Source organism: Triturus cristatus, chromosome 8 (genome assembly GCF_964204655.1).
Source record: "Triturus cristatus chromosome 8, aTriCri1.1, whole genome shotgun sequence".
NCBI classification, from domain to species: domain Eukaryota; kingdom Metazoa; phylum Chordata; class Amphibia; order Caudata; family Salamandridae; genus Triturus; species Triturus cristatus.
Window position 1 is genome coordinate 5,823,057 of NC_140591.1, and position 18,153 is coordinate 5,841,209.

The 18,153-nt window shown below is 57.3% G+C and overlaps 1 protein-coding gene across 2 annotated transcripts in view; it reads right to left on the reverse strand.

Moving 5' to 3' along the window:
- GDAP2 (ganglioside induced differentiation associated protein 2) overlaps nucleotides 1-18,153 on the reverse strand; it is a 471,310-nt gene that overhangs the window by 189,826 nt on the left and 263,331 nt on the right. For both annotated transcript variants that reach the window (XM_085620706.1, XM_085620707.1), the window contains exon 5: nucleotides 10,295-10,383. In XM_085620706.1, the coding sequence (XP_085476832.1) occupies nucleotides 10,295-10,383 (89 nt within the window). The remainder of the gene's footprint in view (nucleotides 1-10,294; nucleotides 10,384-18,153) is intronic.

Below are 18,153 nucleotides of genomic sequence, written 5' to 3' on the forward strand. Positions count from 1 at the left end.
CAAAAAGCTGGCGGCCATATTGGCCTGGTCACGATGTGAAAATTCAGGAATTGATACAATAAAGAAAAGAAACCAAGTGTTAATTTGCGCATAATGTCATTTCAGCATATCTTGCCCCGTGACCGCCATACCTGTATGTTCGTCAACGTGACTTATTCATAATAAACATACTTAGAATTGCAAACATCAACATAAACAATGGACTACACATTACTTTAAAGTGAAAGGCTATCGGCCATATTGATCTGGGCACGTTGCGTATTATAATGGTTCTTACACGAAAGAAAAGGAAAAAAAGGGGTGTTAATATACACACACTATCCCTAAATAAAGTTCTAGCGATTATAGTTCCATTCACAGCTCATTTGAGATGTCATGAGTGATGTAACTGACCATGTCATGAATGATGTAATGTCTGAGGTCATTAGCAGTACATTGCGGGGGCGTAAGTTACAGTTAGCTCAGGTAACTATAACTGCTGAATTTCACTGGTTGTGTATGAGTGAAATCTGAGTCTAACTATACCGTCCCTGTAAGGAATATGCTACTTACCAGTATGCATCTGTTCTTGGCATGTAGAGCTGCAGAGTTGTACACTTAGCATAGATCGCCATCTGGTGTTGGGCCCGGATGTTTGCAGTTTGTTTTTCTTCTTGGACAGTCTTTGGAAGTCACGAGTTTGGTGACTCCTCCTTCGGTCCGTACTGCGCATGGGCTTCGGCTCCATCCTCAGATTGTTTTTCGCCAACAGGGAAATGATGGAGCGTAGTAATAACAGTGAGAAACCCATGTGTTGTATCTAAATAAGATGTACTGGAACGGATACAGGTAGCCGGGGAGGCGGGTGGGCGTGTACAACTCTGCAGCTCTACATGCCAAGAACAGATGCATACTGGTAAGTAGCATATTCCGTTCGAGGCATATGAGCTGCAGATTGTACACTTAGCATAGATTATATAGCAGTACCCAACCTTAGCGGCGACCACCGGTATCCGTTGCAGCTGTTTGAAAAAGTGTCTTTAGTACAGCCTGGCCCACCCTAGCTTGCTGCTTGGAATGCACATCTACACAGTAGTGTTTTGTGAAGGTGTGCGGTGTAGACCATGTGGCTGCTTTGCAGATGTCATCTAAGGGTATATTCCCTAGAAAAGCCATAGAAGCCCCTAACTTTCTTGTAGAGTGGGCTTTAGGAGGAACAGATAATGTTCTCTTTGCCTTTTGATAGCAAATTTGTATGCATTTTACAATCCACCTAGCTATCCCTGATTTCGAAATGGGGTTGCCTTTATGTGGTGGAGAGAAGGAAACGAACAATTGTTTAGTCTTCCTGAAGGGTTGCGTTCTTTGTATGTAGTATAGCAACGCCCTTTTCACATCAAGTGTGTGTAAGGCCCTTTCCGCAACAGATTGGGGTTGCGAAAAGAAGACAGGTAATTCCACTGACTGATTGAGATGGAAGGGGGAAATGACTTTGGGCAGAAACTTCGGATTTGTGCGAAGTATGACCTTGCTGTGATGCATTTGTATGTAGGGTTCCTGTATGGTGAACGCTTGTATTTCACCAACCCTTCTAAGGGAAGTGATAGCTACAAGGAAAGCTGTTTTCCAGGTGAGAAACTGTAGCTCACATTTGTGCATTGGTTCGAAGGGCGGACCCATTAGTCGTGTAAGAACTAAATTTTGATTCCATACAGGGGCAGGTGGTGCCCTAGGAGGAATTACTCGTTTAAGGCCTTCCATGAAGGCTTTAATAGCAGGCACTCTGAAGAGTGATAAATGCTGTCTGTTTTGTAGATAAGCAGCGATCGCTGCTAGGTGTAGGCGTATGGATGAATATGCCAGGTTACACCTGTGAAGATGGAGCAGATAGCATATGATGTGCTGTATGGATGCATCTAGAGGGTTGATTGTATTATTACGGCAGTAAATTACAAATCTTTTCCACTTTGCGGCATAGCATGCTCTAGTGGTAGAACGTCTGGCTTCCATGATGATGTTCATGCAATCAGGGGGAAGGTTAAGGTATCCGAATTCTAAGATTTCAGGAGCCAGATCGCCAGGTTGAGCTGAGCTGGGTCCGGGTGCCTGATTTCTCCATGGTTCTGGGTTAGGAGGCATGGGGATAGGTGCAGTTTTTGATGTGGTACCACTGATAGTTGTAGTAGCGTGGTGTACCACGGCTGCCTGGCCCACGTGGGAGCTACCAGAATGAGTGTGAGGGAGTGCTGTTGTAGCTTCCTGACCACTAATGGAATTAGTGGGAGAGGTGGAAAGGCGTATGCAAATCTGCCTGACCAGTTCATCCATATCGCATTGCCCTTGGACAATGGGTGTGGGTATCTGGCGGCGAAGCTTGGGCATTTTTTGTTTTCGTGGGTGGCGAAGAGGTCTATCTGAGGATGCCCCCACTGTTGGAAGAATGGGTGAAGAACTTGTGGATGCAGTTCCCATTCGTGTAGTTGTTGCGTTTGTCTGCTGAGCAGATCTGCCATGGTGTTTTGTACGCCTGGAACGTGCTGTGCCAGGAGAAAGATGTTTTGGGGAATTGCCCATCTCCATATGCTCTGGGCTAAGCGGGAGAGCTGGGGAGAGTGTGTCCCCCCCTGTTTTTGTATATAATACATCGCAGTCATGTTGTCTGTGCGAATGAGGACTGCTTTGCCCGAAATCTGTTTTTGGAAAGATTTTAGGGCTAGAAAGATCGCCAAGAGCTCCAGATGGTTGATGTGGAGCGATTTTTGCTGTGGCGTCCATAGACCTTGCATGGTGAGGTGTAGGAGGTGCGCTCCCCAGCCGGAGAGCGATGCGTCCGCTGTTAGAATCACCTGAGGAACCGGGTCCAGGAACGGCCGCCCTTTGGAAAGGTTTGTGGTGTTCCACCACTGCAGAGAGTGATGTGTGCGGCCGTCCACCAACACCAGATCCGTCAGCTGACCCTGGGCCTGGTTCCACTGTTGTGCTAGGCACTCTTGAAGTGGACGCATGTGGAGTCTTGCATGGGGCACTATGAAGATGCAAGACGCCATCATTCCTATGAGCTTCATAAACACTCTTGCTGGAAGAGAGTGTTGAGGAAGGAATGTTTTGCGTAAGGCTTGAATGCTTGTGATTCTGGCTGAGTTTGGATAGGCAATACCCTTGGAGGTGTCTATAGTGGCCCCAAGATATTGCTTTGTGTGAGATGGTATGAGGTGGGACTTTTGGTAGTTCACCGTGAAGCCTAGCTGGTGGAGCAGTTGGATGGTGCTGTTTGTATGTTGCACACATTGGTCGTAGGACGCGGCTTTTATCAGCCAGTCGTCTAAGTAAGGGAAGACGTGAATATGTTGACGTCTGAGGTGTGCTGCTACTACTGCTAGGCATTTGGTAAACACCCGTGGTGCGGTGGTGACCCCGAAGGGGAGAACCGTGAATTGGTAATGTTGCCCGTCCACCACGAACCTGAGGTATTTCCTGTGAGAGGGGTGTATTGGAATGTGAAAGTATGCGTCTTTCAGATCCAAGGTTGTGAGAAAGTCTCCCTGGCAGAGGAGTGGGAGGACTTGTTGTAGGGTGACCATGTGAAAATGGTCTGAATGTATGTAGGCATTTAGAGGCCGGAGGTCCAGAATGGGTCCGAGGGTCCCGTCTTTCTTTGGTATTAAGAAATATAGGGAGTAGACCCCTAGATTTTGTTGATTGACGGGGACCTGCTCTATAGCGTGTTTTTGGAGGAGTGAGAGTACCTCTTGTTTGAGCAGTGTGGAATGTTCTTGAGACATTGGACGGTGCCTTGGTGGGATATTGGGTGGGGTAGATGTTAGCTCGAGACAGTACCCTGACCGAATGATTTGGGTCACCCATTTGTCCGATGTTATGGATTCCCATGTGTGGATAAAGTCTTGTAGTCTGCCCCCGACCGGAGTGGGATGGTCTGGGGGGAGCGGAGGGGAGTCATTGTGCGGGTGGGGTGGCAGAACGGGTGTTGTTGGTTTTGCCCCTGCCCTTATTGTTGTTGCCTCTGTAACCACCCCTTTGATTGCCCTTTGAAAAGGTATTTTGAGGAGGGGACTTGTAGGAGGTAGAGGCGTTATCGGTGGAGGAGCCTCTGCCTGTGCCACGAAAGGACGAGCGTCGAAAGGAACGTTTAGAGGCTTTTTCATCTTTTCCAACGCTTCGTCTACCTTTGGCCCAAAGAGAGTTTGCTGGTCAAAGGGGTGATTGAGTATGGACGCCTGGACTTCAGGCTTGAACCCTGAGATCCTGAGCCAGGCATGGCGACGAAGCAGGACACTGGTATTTATGGCTCTAGAAGCAGTGTCGGCTGCATCGAGGGCACACTTAATGGAGGTGTTTGTAATTAGTTTACCCTCCTGTATCAGGTCATGGGCCTTGCGCTTGTGTTTTTCTGGAAGGTGCTGCATAAGAGCCTCTAGTTCGTCATAGTGTGCTCTATCATATCGCGCAAGCAGTGCTTGTGTGTTTGCAATGCGCCACATGTTTGCAGCTTGGGAGGCGGTGCGTTTACCAGACGCGTCCAGAAGTTTAGATTCCTTGTCTGGCGGTGGGGCTTCTCCTGAGGATTGGGAGTTAGCCCGCTTTCTAGCTGTGGAGACAACTAGGGAATCTAGGGGAGCAGGGCCCTTAATGTATGCAGGGTCTGTGGGTGCCGCCTTGTACTTCTTCTCTATTCTAGGGTTCAGTACTCTGGCCCTGACAGGGTCTTTGAACACCTCTGTAGCGTGCTTGGTGACACCCTTAAGCATGGGTAAAATAGAAGTGGATTTGTCTTGCATGTCAAATGTATCCAGTAGGAAGTCTTCTTCCACTGGTTCACTGTGCATGTCCACCCCATGGTAGTGTGCTGCTCTCTGCACTAAATGATGAAACCCTAAGGAGTCCTCTGGAGGAGACGGCCTGGATGGTTATAGGTCGTCCTGAGGTATATCGGATATATCAGGGTTATTGTAATCCTCCCATGGGTCTGGGGTCCCTGGTGGAGTGGGATCCATTGGGGCGTCCGCCGGGTAATTGTCCGGGTCCCCGTCATCCGGATCTGGGGATGGGGCCGGATCGTAGTGAGGTAAAGGTGGCGGAGACCTGGGAGGGGGAGGGGGTGGAGGAGGTAGGGGAGGCGGTAGTGGGGAGGGCACTCTGAGGGGAGAAGTAGCAGAGTCCTTCCTTTTGGGTGGAGGAGGAGGAGCCGGAGTATCAAGGCGTCTTTTCTTGGTAATTAAAGTCAAAAGTCCAGTCTTTGGATCTTTGGACAGAGTCTTTTGTAAAGGGTCTGGTGTAAACAGAGCCAATGGTGCCGAATCGTCTGTCGGCACCGGTGATTTCGGAACCGAGGGTTTCGATGGTTTGTGTGCGCCATGCTTTCTTGAGGTCTCCGGGTGTTTCGGCGTCGAATGAGGTTTCGGCGCCGGGGCGTCGGTGCCGACAGATTTGTGTTTGTGTTTGGTCGGCACCGAGTGTCCAGGCTTCGGCACCGGTGGCTTCGGAGTCGAGCTGGATATTGCTTTCTTCGGTGCCGGATGCTGTTTTTCGGCACCGGGCGTCGGCTGGCTCGATCCCGAGCTGCCGTGAGACTTGAGGCTTCGACACCGGGCCCGAAGGTGGGGTGATAGAAGCTTTGGTTTTGGTTTTGCCCAGGCCGGCAGGCGAGGGAGTAACCTGAGTCTCTTTGGTTTTCGGCGCGGGGGTGGGAGGGGGCATAGTACTCACGGCCCGCTGCGCCGGTGTAACGTCCTCCACGTCGGAGTCGTCGGCCTCGGAAGCGCTGACGACGTCTTCCTCCTGCTCGGTGTGTGTTTGCCCTGAAGCTTCGGCGCCGTCTCCGAAGATGTCCGGTGGAGCTGCAGAGGATGAGTGCGCCATGGTGCGTCGAGCTCTTCGATCTCGGATGGTCTTCTTCGATCGAAAAGACTTGCAGGTGGGGCAGTCTCTAGCCTCGTGTTCAGGAGAGAGGCAAAGGTTACACACCTGATGGAGGTCGGTGTGGGGAAATTTAGACCCACATTTTGGGCACTTTTTGAACGGAGTCCTTTCCATCGGCCGGGACCGGAGTCGAGGAGGGCCCGAAGGCCGGTGCCGATGTACGGGATGGAGAAAGTGCCGCTTCGAGAGATGAAGATGATGATGAAGAAACTCGAAGAAACGAGGATTTTCCGTCGAGGCTGGAACCGTAGAAGTTCGAAGCCGGAGCACGAAGTATCACATCCGAGCCCGATGGCGGAAAAAAACAATCTGAGGATGGAGCCGAAGCCCATGCGCAGTACGGACCGAAGGAGGAGTCACCAAACTCGTGACTTCCAAAGACTGTCCAAGAAGAAAAACAAACTGCAAACATCCGGGCCCAACACCAGATGGCGATCTATGCTAAGTGTACAATCTGCAGCTCATATGCCTCGAACTCTTTGTTTTTTCAGCAAATTTCTAGTTTTTTTTTTTTTTTTTTAACGTTAAGTAAGATGCATATCACAATGGATGATGGGGGGTTGGAAGCAGGGCCTGGCATTGTGCTGCCCCACCCAAGCTTGCTGCTCCTGCCTTCCCTCCTCCTAGCCATCCATTGTCCAAGTCCATGTCCCTGCTCCCTTATTACAGCCCTGTGTGGCCGTTGTTCTGCCACCGGCCTTCCCGCCTTCTCGGAACAGTTAGCTTGCTGCCCCATCCACCTCCTCCCTATCCTCTGATGTCTGAATCCATGGACTAGCCTCCTCCCTCCTGCCATGCATGGTCTGATGTGCTGCCACTGCCCTCCATTTAGCATGATGTACCAGTCCACCCCTCCTGCCCTCCATTGCCCAATTCTATGGCCCATCATTGACCTCCTGCTTAGCCTCTGTGCTTAGCTTGCTGCCCCTATTCTCCTTCCCCCTGCCCTCCGATGTCTTTGTGCATTCCCTGCTCCATCCTTTTTGCCCACCATGTTCCATGGACCTGCCACTCCTATCTACTCTGAGCTGCCACTCCCCTCCCACCTGCGTAGCATTGTCAGATGACTGTAACCTGTCCCTGCCACCTCCACCCTGCCTGTCCACATTCCATGCCCCTATCCCCTTCCTCCTGTCCTCCATGGTCCATTTTACTGCCACACCCTTCTGCCCTCCCTGGTCTATTGTGCTGCAACTGCTCCTCCTGTCTGCCCCGCGCGGTCTGTTGTGAGGCCCCTTCCCCTGAACTCTCTTGTCTGTGCCCAGGTCCTGACCCTCCCTTCTATCCTCCATGGTCCTTTGTGCATGCCCCTGCACCCTCCTTCTTGCCCATCATAGCCATTGTGCTGCCACTAACCCTCCCGCTTGCCATGCATGGTCTTCTGTGCTGCCATGGCCCCTCCCACCTTCCCTGTGTGGTCAGCTAGCTGCCCCTGACCCCCTCCCACCTTCCCTCCATGGTCTGTGTGTAGGCCATCATAGTCTCACTGTTGCTCTCCATGGTGTGTCTTGCTTTTAGTGCTCATCCTGCCTGACCTCCATGGCTATCTTGCTGCTCCTGCCCTGCCCCCTTGCCCCCAGCCCTCTGTTTCCATATGCAGACCCCTATTCCCTCCCTCCTGGCTTGTCTGTTCCATTGTAATGCCCCTGATCCGTCCCTCCTGCCCTTTATGGTCTGTTATGCTGAAGCTTTCTCTCCTGTCTGTCCATTATGGTCAGTTAGCTACCATTGCCTCTTTCCCCTCTATTCTCTGTTGTCCATGTGCATGGTCCTGTCCCCTCCCTATTGCTTTCTATGGATTGTTGTGCTGCACTCCCGTCCCGCATGCCCTGTGTGGTGTATTGTGCTGCTGCAAACCCTGATGCCTGCCCTGTAGGGTCAGTTTGGTGCACCTCTCCATGTCCCTTCAGCCCTCTGTTATCCGAGTCCATGTCCCTACCCCAATTCCTCCTGCCTACCATGATCCAATGTACCATACTTGCGAACATTTTGAACTTGGTAAGAGGGAGATTTTGGGAAAAAAAAACTGGGGTATTGATTTTCCCCTTTGAGTTACATTGAAAAATGGGAGATTGTAGACAGGAGACAGGTCAAATAAAGCCCATTTGAGCTTAAAATCATTGGACGTTTCCTGGCTGAAACGGGTCTGTTGCATTGTATGGTTGTACTACCACTGCCTCTTCCTTTTGCCCACAATGGTCTATTACATTGCCACAGCCTCTCTTGCAAGTCCTGTATTGTTGGTTTGTTGCCCCTGCCCCCCCTTTCCACTGCCCTCCATAGTCTGTTGTGCTGCCACGGCCCTTCCTGCCTGCCCAGTGTGGTCAAATTGTTGCCTCTGCACTCTCCTACCTGCCTTCAATTTTCAGAGTCCGTGCCCCTGGCCTCTGCCTCTCAACAGTATCCCAATGAACAACTAGATTGCTAACATTCTATATTTATTACAAAAGTGTTTGTACGCCTGACGTCATCTTGATGTAATCAAAACTGTAATACCTAGAGTCTTTCCTTTAGAAATTACATATATGAGAGGGTCTTATTGGCATCAAAATTATGGTTAGTGCTCTAAAAAACTAAAATGAGGACATATTTTCTGAGTTTTCAAATAGCGACAAAGCACTTTTAAATTATTTGTTATCTTTATGTTTTTTTATCCAGTTGACCACTTGATTAAATGTTGCACTTAGGGGAGAGGATGTGGTGTTACTTCCAGAACTGCAGACTTTGCAACTGGGGAACCAGGTTGGAGTTTCTGCTTCAGCTCGACATTCTGTGATTCTGGTCAAATCACTTAGTCTCCCCATGTCTACAACCAAAATGAATTTGTTCTTGTGTGATGTAACCAATGCTCATGTAAAGCACTCCAATACCTGACAAGTCTGCACTATATAACACTGTAAAAACACAAAATAATAAGTGTTTTGCACACTTCTGTCATTGGCCTACATCTGGGTGATATTTGTGCTGCATTTGGGCTCTTTTGTCTCTGGTGGCCATCTTGGGAGAATTATTTGTTATGAAGTTTCCTAATTTCCTCATTTACTGCAGTCTCCTCAGTAGGAAATACTTTCAGTTTTTTACTTTGGTTCCATAAAGAAGGCAATCAGATGTGTCACACATTTGCCATAAATTCTGAATGTTAGCACTCTAGTTGCTCATTAGATCACTGTAGTAAAGCTACTGCTCACCAGGGAAGTCTGCTGCTGGTATTCAAAGTGCATGTTTCAGTCTGCATGTCAGCATTTTTTTTATGAAATAGGAGATGATTTGATAAGTCAAATTGTGCCCTAATTTTTCTTTCTACAGCACTAATCATACTTTCTATGGCAAAATGAACCCCCTCATTTTGTTCCTTTTTAAATTAAATGTTTTAAGAGTTACCACTTTATTCCAATCACGATGGCTTCAGGTGTGCCATACGTTTGTCATAAGTAGTACTGTTTGCACTCTAGTTGTTCTTTGGAACACTCTGGGAAGCTGCAGTAAAACACAAAGGAATCAATGTAAATGTTTTACTGAGAATGTCAGACTTCATTCTCACATGACTAAGAAAGATAATGTGAATTTACAGAAAATATGCTTTCGGTTTAGCTTATAGATCACCTTCCAAACCTCTGTGGCAAAAGCATGAGAAAATATTTTCTCTCAATCATGATATCCCAGCAGAAGGCTTTTTCACATGGTGAAATCACCTTAGAACATACCACAATTCCTAAAATGAGTATGGTACCATCAACAAATGATTTATAATGTAACTAAAGTCTTAAAACCTTCTATTAACTGCAATGCTTTTTAATGAGGTGCTATCCTGTATATTGGTCCCAAGATGGCTGCCAACACTTCTTGGATGAAGTGCTGACAGCCAATCAGATCGCACGATAAGATGTGTGGTTAGGCTCCGCCCAGATATATCTATGATTTTACTTTTGATTTTCTCAGGAACTACTCAACGGATTTACACCATTTAACCAAAAATCATGACTCTGAACCAAGGGCTACCTCTTTGCCAAATATGGTGTAATTCGGGCTGTAGCTGCGACTAAAGGTTCCTATGGAAAATTGCATCGGGAAAACACGTTTTGGGACCCCCCCTTATTTCTCAGTCCCCGCTTGACGAATTACCCCGAGATTTTCAGGATAGGAGCAGACCGGAGCTGGCCAAAAGTTATGAAAATTTCGCAAAGGTTCGTCAACCGGTGCCAAAGTTATTGGGAATAGAATGTTGCGGATTTCCTATGGAAAATAGGTCTTAACTATAACTACCTACTGGCGACCGCCAGTAGGTAATATTATATAGCTCTAGATTGATTAAAAAAAAAATCATCCAAGTAATGCCGGCCTCTTCTTCCACATTGTGCTGCATGAATGAGCTACTTACGAAGCGCTATGTGTGTTGCGTCCTCCAAGGGGTAGCACCTCTTCAGGGAGCTGATGACGCAGAATCCCACAGATGACATCGCCTGCTCCCTACAGCCAAGAGGGGATGAGAAGAGAGCACAGTTACAACCCGAGACATCTATTGGGCAACGCCAAGCCACAGATCTCTTCCCCAGAGGGTCATGTGGTGCAGCTGCCTGCCCTGAGCTCTGTGTGCACGCTGGAATGGAATGTCAGCAAATGAGGAGTGCCAGATAGTGACGGGCACCTCCAGGTAGTTTATCAGGCCATTTCTGAAAGTGAGGGAGGTCGGGTGACCTTAATTCCTCAAAAATGTTCTCAATGAACTAGATTTCACCTTCACCCCCTCACTTCTCCCATCTTTCTGACATGTACTCCCAGTGGCCTTTGTTCTTACTGCCTTACTTCCTTCTCTTCCCATCTGCTCTGACCCTAACACTTCTCTGATTGCCTCTCGCTTACTTCTCTTCCCTTCTCACCCTCTCTAACATTCCTCTGATTGCCTCATTTGCTTCTCTTCCCTTCTCCTCTCACCCTCTCTGACACTTGATTGCCTCTCGCCGTCTCTAACACTCATCTGATTGCCTCTTCCTTTCTCTCACCTTTCTTCACACTTCTCTGGATGCATCTAGCTTGCTTCTCTTCCTTTCTCCTCTCGACCTCGCCAGCACTACTGTGATTATCTCACTTGTTTTTCTTCCCTTCTCCATCACCCTCTCCAACACTCCTCTGATTGCCTCTCGCTTGCTTCCCTTCTCCATCACCCCAAAACTTCTCTGATTACCTCACTTCCTTCTCTTTTCACCCTCTCTAATACTTCTCTTTTCACACCCTCTCCAACACTTCTCCGATTGCCTCCTGCTTGCTTCGCTTCCCTTCTCAGTCACCATCTATAACATGCCTCCGACTGCCTCTCGCTTACTTCCCTTCTCGAACTCTCCAGTACCACTGTGATTGCCTCTCACTTGCTTTTCTTCTCTTCTCCATCACTATCACTATCTCTAATACTTCTCTGATTGCTTCACTTCCTTCTCTTCCCTTCTCCTCCCACCCTCTCCAACGATCCTCTGATTGCATCTCACTTTCTTCTCTTCTCACAGTCTCCCGAACAATTCTCGGATTGCCTCTCGCTTGCTTCTCTTCCCTTGTCCTCATCTTCTCCAACACCACACTGATTGCCTCTCCCTTGTTTCTATTCTCCTCACACCCTCGCTAATATTTCTCTGAAGCCTCTCACTAGCTTCTCTTCTCCTCTCACCAGGAATGGGTATGCAAAGGCGGCTAGTCGGAGGGGGGTGGGAGGGCGAGGGGGTAGGGGGGGCGTAGAGGCGGCCAGTCTCGAGGGGGAAGCAGAGGCGGCCAGTCTCAAGGGAGACGTAGAGGCGGGCCAGTCTCTGCGTGGATGTCTCGGGGGGACACAGAGGTGGCCAGTCTCAGGGCACGAAGATGCAGCCAGTCTCGGGGGGACACAGAGGTGGCGAGTCTCAGGGCGCGCAGATGTGGCCAGTCTCGGGGGGACGCAGAGGCGGCCAGTCTCGGGGGGACGCAGAGGCGGCCAGTCTCGGGGGGGACGCAGATGTGGCCAGTCTCTGCATGGATGTCTCGGGGGACGCAGAGGTGGCCAGTCTCAGGGTACGCAGAGGCAGCCAGTCTCAGGGAGACGCAGAGGTGGCCAGTCCCTGCGTGGATGTCTCGGGGGACGCAGAGGTGGCCAGTCTCAGGGTACGCAGAGGCGGCCAGTCTCAGGGAGACGCAGAAGTGGCCAGTCCCTGCGTGGATGTCTCGGGGGGACGCAGAGGTGGCTAGTCTCAGGGCACGCAGAGGTGGGCAGTCTCGGGGGGACGTGGAGGCAGCCAGTCTCGGGGGGGGGGGGGGAACGCAGAGGAGGCCAGTCTCGGGGGGGGGGGATGGAGCAGAGGCGGCCAGTGTGGGGGGGGGACGCAGAGGCAGCCAGTCTCGGGGGGGGCGCAGTGGCGGGCAGTCTCGGGGGGGGGACGCAGTGGCGGCCAGTCTCAGGGGGGGGACGCAGAGGCGGCCAGTCTCAGGGGGGGGACGCAGAGGCGGCCAGTCTCGGGGGGGGGACGCAGAGGCGGCCAGTCTCGGGGGGGGGGGGGGATGCAGAGGGGGCTAGTCTCGGTGGGGACGCAGAGGGGGCTAGTCTCGGTGGGGACGCAGAGGGGGCCAGTCTCGGTGGAGGGGGGAGACGCGGAGGGGGCCAGTCTTGGGGGGGGAGACACAGAGGGGGCCAGTCTTGGGGGGGGAGACACAGAGGGGGCCAGTCTTGGGGGGGGGAGACACAGAGGGGGCCAGTCTTGGGGGGGAGACACAGAGGGGGCCAGTCTTGGGGGGGAGACACAGAGGGGGCCAGTCTTGGGGGGGAGACACAGAGGGGGCCAGTCTCGGGGGGGGGGATGCAGAGGGGGCCAGTCTCGGGGGAGGGGGAGATGCAGAGGGGGCCAGTCTCGGGGGGAGAGGGGGGTGGGGAGATGCAGAGGGGGCCAGTCTCAGGGGGACGCAGAGGGGGCCAGTCTCGGGGGGACGCAGAGGGGGCCAGTCTCGGGGGGACGCAGAGGGGGCCAGTCTCGGGGGGACGCAGAGGGGGCCAGTCTCGGGGGGACGCAGAGGGGGCCAGTCTCGGGGGGACGCAGAGGGGGCCAGTCTCGGGGGGACGCAGAGGGGGCCAGTCTCGGGTGGACGCAGAGGGGGCCAGTCTCGGGTGGACGCAGAGGGGGCCAGTCTCGGGGGGACGCAGAGGGGGCCAGTCTCGGGGGGACGCAGAGGGGGCCAGTCTCGGAGGGGAAGCAGAGGGGGGGGTCAGTCTCGGAGGGGAAGCAGAGGGGGGGGGTCAGTCTCGGAGGGGAAGCAGAGGGGGGGGGGGGTCAGTCTCGGAGGGGAAGCAGAGGGGGGGGTCAGTCTCGGAGGGGAAGCAGAGGGGGGGTCAGTCTCGGAGGGGAAGCAGAGGGGGGGTCAGTCTCGGAGGGGAAGCAGAGGGGGTCAGTCTCGGGGGGGGGGGGGGACGCAGAGGCGGCCAGTCTCCGGGGGGGGGGGGAACGCAGAGGGGGCCAGTCTCAGTGGGGGGGGGGGGGACACGCAGAGGGGACCAGTCTCGGGGGGGGGGGGGACGCAGAGGGGGCCAGTCTCCAGGGGGGGACGCAGAGGGGGCCAGCCTCCAGGGGGGACGCAGAGGGGGCCAGTCTCCAGGGGGGGACGCAGAGGGGGCCAGTCTCCAGGGGGGGACGCAGAGGGAGCCAGTCTCTGCATGGATGTCTCGGGGAGACGCAGAGGCGGCCAGTCTCGGGGAGACGCAGAGGCGGCCAGTCTCGGGGAGACGCAGAGGCGGCCAGTCTCGGGGAGACGCAGAGGCGGCCAGTCTCGGGGAGACGCAGAGGCGGCCAGTCTCGGGGAGACGCAGAGGCGGCCAGTCTCGGGGAGACGCAGAGGCGGCCAGTCTCGGGGAGACGCAGAGGCGGCCAGTCTCGGGGAGACGCAGAGGCGGCCACTCTCGGGGAGACGCAGAGGCGGCCACTCTCGGGGAGACGCAGAGGCGGCCACTCTCGGGGAGACGCAGAGGCGGCCACTCTCGGGGAGACGCAGAGGCGGCCACTCTCGGGGAGACGCAGAGGCGGCCACTCTCGGGGAGACGCAGAGGCGGCCACTCTCGGGGAGACGCAGAGGCGGCCACTCTCGGGGAGACGCAGAGGCGGCCACTCTCGGGGAGACGCAGAGGCGGCCAGTCCTGGGGGGGTGGGGGGAGTATACGCAGAGGAGGCCAGTCTCGGGGGGTGGGGGGAGCAGAGGCGGCCAGTGTGGGGGGGGGGGGGGACGCAGAGGAGATCAGTCTCGGGGGGGGGGGGGACGCAGAGGAGGCCAGTCTCGGGGGGGGGGGGGGGGGACGCAGAGGAGGCCAGTCTCGGGGGGGGGGGGGGACGCAGAGGAGGCCAGTCTCGGGGGGGGGGGACGCAGAGGAGGCCAGTCTCCGGGGGGGGGGGGGACGCAGAGGGGCCAGTCTCGGGTGGGGGACACAGAGGGGGCCAGTCTCGGGGGGGGACACAGAGGGGGCCAGTCTCGGGGGGGGACACAGAGGGGGCCAGTCTCGGGGGGGGACACAGAGGGGGCCAGTCTCGGGGGGACACACAGAGGGGGCCAGTCTCGGGGGGGGGACAGAGGGGGCCAGTCTCGGGGGGGGGACAGAGGGGGCCAGTCTCGGGGGGGGGGGGAACGCAGAGGCAGCCAGTCTGGGGGGGGGGGGGGGAACGCAGAGGCAGCCAGTCGGGGGAGGGGGGAAACGCAGAGGCAGCCAGTCGGGGGGGGGGGGGGAACGCAGAGGCAGCCAGTCTGGGGGGGGGGGGAACGCAGAGGCAGCCAGTCTGGGGGGGGGGAACGCAGAGGCAGCCAGTCTGGGGGGGGGGGAAACGCAGAGGCTGCCAGTCTGGGGGGGGGAAAATCAGAGGCTGCCAGTCTGGGGGGGGGGGAAACGCAGAGGCAGCCAGTCTGGGGGGGGGGGGGGGGGACGCAGAGGCAGCCAGTCTAGGGGGTGGGAAACGCAGAGGCAGCCAGTCCGGGGGTGAAACGCAGAGGCAGCCAGTCTGGGGGGGGGAAACGCAGAGGCTGCCAGTCTGGGGGGGGGAAACGCAGAGGCAGCCAGTCTGGGGGGGGGGGGACGCAGAGGCAGCCAGTCTGGGGGGGGGGGGGGGGAACGCAGAAGCAGCCAGTCTGGGGGGGGGAAACGCAGAGGCAGCCAGTCTGGGGGGGGAAACGCAGAGGCGGCCAGTCTGGGGGGGTGGGGGGGGAGTATACGCAGAGGAGGCCAGTCTCGGGGAGTGGGGGGAACAGAGGCGGCCAGTGTGGGGGGGGGGGACGCAGAGGAGATCAGTCTCGGGGGGGGGACGCAGAGGAGGCCAGTCTCGGGGGGGGGGGGAAGCAGAGGAGGCCAGTCTCGGTGGGGGGGGACGGACGCAGAGGAGGCCAGTCTCGGTGGGGGGGACGCAGAGGAGGCCAGTCTCGGGGGGGGGGCGCAGAGGGGGCCAGTCTCGGGGGGGAACGCAGAGGGGGCCAGTCTCAGGGGGGGGGGGAACGCAGAGGGGGCCAGTCTCAGGGGGGGGGGGGAACGCAGAGGGGGCCAGTCTCGGGTGGGGGACCGGGACGCAGAGGGGCCAGTCTCGGGGGGGGACACAGAGGGGGCCAGTCTCGGGGGGGGGGGGGACACAGAGGGGGCCAGTCTCGGGGGGGGACACAGAGGGGGCCAGTCTCGGGGGGGGGGGACACAGAGGGGGCCAGTCTCGGGGGGGGACACAGGGGGCCAGTCTCGGGGGGGGGGGGACAGAGGGGGCCAGTCTCGGGGGGGGGACACAGGGGGCCAGTCTCGGGGGGGGGGGAAACGCAGAGGGGCCCAGTCTCGGGGGGGGGGGGGGAACGCAGAGGCAGCCAGTCTGGGGGGGGGGAACGCAGAGGCAGCCAGTCGGGGAGGGGGGAAACGCAGAGGCAGCCAGTCGGGGGGGGGGGGGGAACGCAGAGGCAGCCAGTCGGGGGGGGGAACGCGGAGGCAGCCAGTCTGGGGGGGGGGAGGGGAACGCAGAGGCAGCCAGTCTGGGGGGGGGGAACGCAGAGGCAGCCAGTCTGGGGGGGGGGGGGAACGCAGAGGCTGCCAGTCTGGGGGGGGAAACGCAGAGGCAGCCAGTCTGGGGGGGGGGGGGAAATCGCAGAAGCAGCCAGCCGGGGGGGGGGGGAACGCAGAGGCAGCCAGTCTAGGGGGGTGGGAAACGCAGAGGCAGCCAGTCCGGGGGTGAAACGCAGAGGCAGGCAGTCTGGGGGGGGGGAAACGCAGAGGCTGCCAGTCTGGGGGGGGGGGGGGGGGGAACGCAGAGGCAGCCAGTCTGGGGGGGGGGGGGGGGGACGCAGAGGCAGCCAGTCTGGGGGGGGGGGAAACGCAGAGGCAGCCAGTCTGGGGGGGGAAACGCAGAGGCGGCCAGTCTGGGGGGGGGAAACGCAGAGGCAGGCAGTCAGGGGGGGGAAACGCAGAGGAAGGCAGTCAGGGGGGGAAACGCAGAGGCAGCCAGTCAGGGGGGGGGAACGCAGAGGCAGCCAGTCGGGGGGGGGAACGCGGAGGCAGCCAGTCTGGGGGGGGGAACGCGGAGGCATCCAGTCTGGGGGGGGGGAAACGCAGAGGCAGCCAGTCTGGGGGGGGAAATGCAGAGGCAGCCAGTCTGGGGGGGGGGGGAAACGCGGAGGCAGCCAGTCTGGGGGGGGGGGAAACGCGGAGGCAGCCAGTCTGGGGGGGGGGAAACGCAGAGGCAGCCAGTCTGGGGGGGAAACGCAGAGGCAGCCAGTCTGGGGGGGGGGGAAACGCAGAGGCAGCCAGTCTGGGGGGGAAAATGCAGAGGCAGCCAGTCTGGGGGGGGGGGAAACGCGGAGGCAGCCAGTCTGGGGGGGGGGGGAAACGCGGAGGCAGCCAGTCTGGGGGGGGGGGAAATGCAGAGGCAGCCAGTCTGGGGGGGGAAACGCAGAGGCAGCCAGTCTAAGGGGGGGGGGAACGCAGAGGAAGCCAGTCTAGGGGGGGGGGGAACGCAGAGGAAGCCAGTCTAGGGGGGGGGGAACGCAGAGGAAGCCAGTCTAGGGGGGGGGGGAACGCAGAGGAAGCCAGTCTAGGGGGGGGGGGGAACGCAGAGGAAGCCAGTCTAGGGGGGGGGAACGCAGAGGCAGCCAGTCTAGGGGGGGGGGGAACGCAGAGGCAGCCAGTCTGGGGGGGGGGGGAACGCAGAGGCAGCCAGTCTGGGGGGGGGGGGACGCAGTGGCAGCCAATCTGGGGGGGGGGGAAACGCAGAGGCAGCCAATCTGGGGGAGGGGGGGGAAATGCAGAGGCAGCCAATCTGGGGGGGGGGGGGAACGCAGAGGCAGCCAGTCTGGGGGGGGAACGCAGAGGCAGCCAGTCTGGGGGGGGAACGCAGAGGCAGCCAGTCTGGGGGGGGAACGCAGAGGCAGCCAGTCTGGGGGGGGAACGCGGAGGCAGCCAGTTGGGGGGGGGGGGCAACGCAGAGGCAGCCAGTCTGGGGGGGGGAAACGCAGAGGCAGCCAGTCTGGGGGGGGGGGGGGGAACGCAGAGGCAGCCAGTCTGGGGGGGGAAACGCAGAGGCAGCCAGTCTAGGGGGGGACGGGGACGCAGAGGCAGCCAGTCTGGGGGGGGGGGGGAACGCAGAGGCAGCCAGTCTGGGGGGGGGGAAACGCAGAGGCAGCCAGTCTAGGGGGGGGGGGGACGCAGAGGCAGCCAGTCTGGGGGGGGGGGGGAAACGCAGAGGCAGCCAGTCTGCAGGGGGAAACGCAGAGGCAGCCAATCTAGGGGGGGGAAACGCAGAGGCAGCCAATCTGGGGGAGGGGGGGAACGCAGAGGCAGCCAATCTGGGTGGGGGGGAACGCAGAGGCAGCCAGTCTAGGGGGGGGAAACGCAGAGGCAGCCAGTCTAGGGGGGGGAAACGCAGAGGCAGCCAATCTGGGGGGGGAAACGCAGAGGCAGCCAACCTGGGGGAGGGGGGGGACGCAGAGGCAGCCAGTCTGGGGGGGGGGGGGAACGCAGAGGCAGCCAGTCTGGGGGGGGGGGGGGAACGCAGAGGCAGCCAGTCTAGGGGGGGGGGGGAAACGCAGAGGCAGCCAGTCTGCAGGGGGAAACGCAGAGGCAGCCAATCTAGGGGGGGGGGGAAACACAGAGGCAGCCAATCTGGGGGAGGGGGGGGGGAACGCAGAGGCAGCCAATCTGGGGGGGGGGGGGAACGCAGAGGCAGCCAGTCTAGGGGGGGGAAACGCAGAGGCAGCCAACCTGGGGGAGGGGGGGAACGCAGAGGCAGCCAG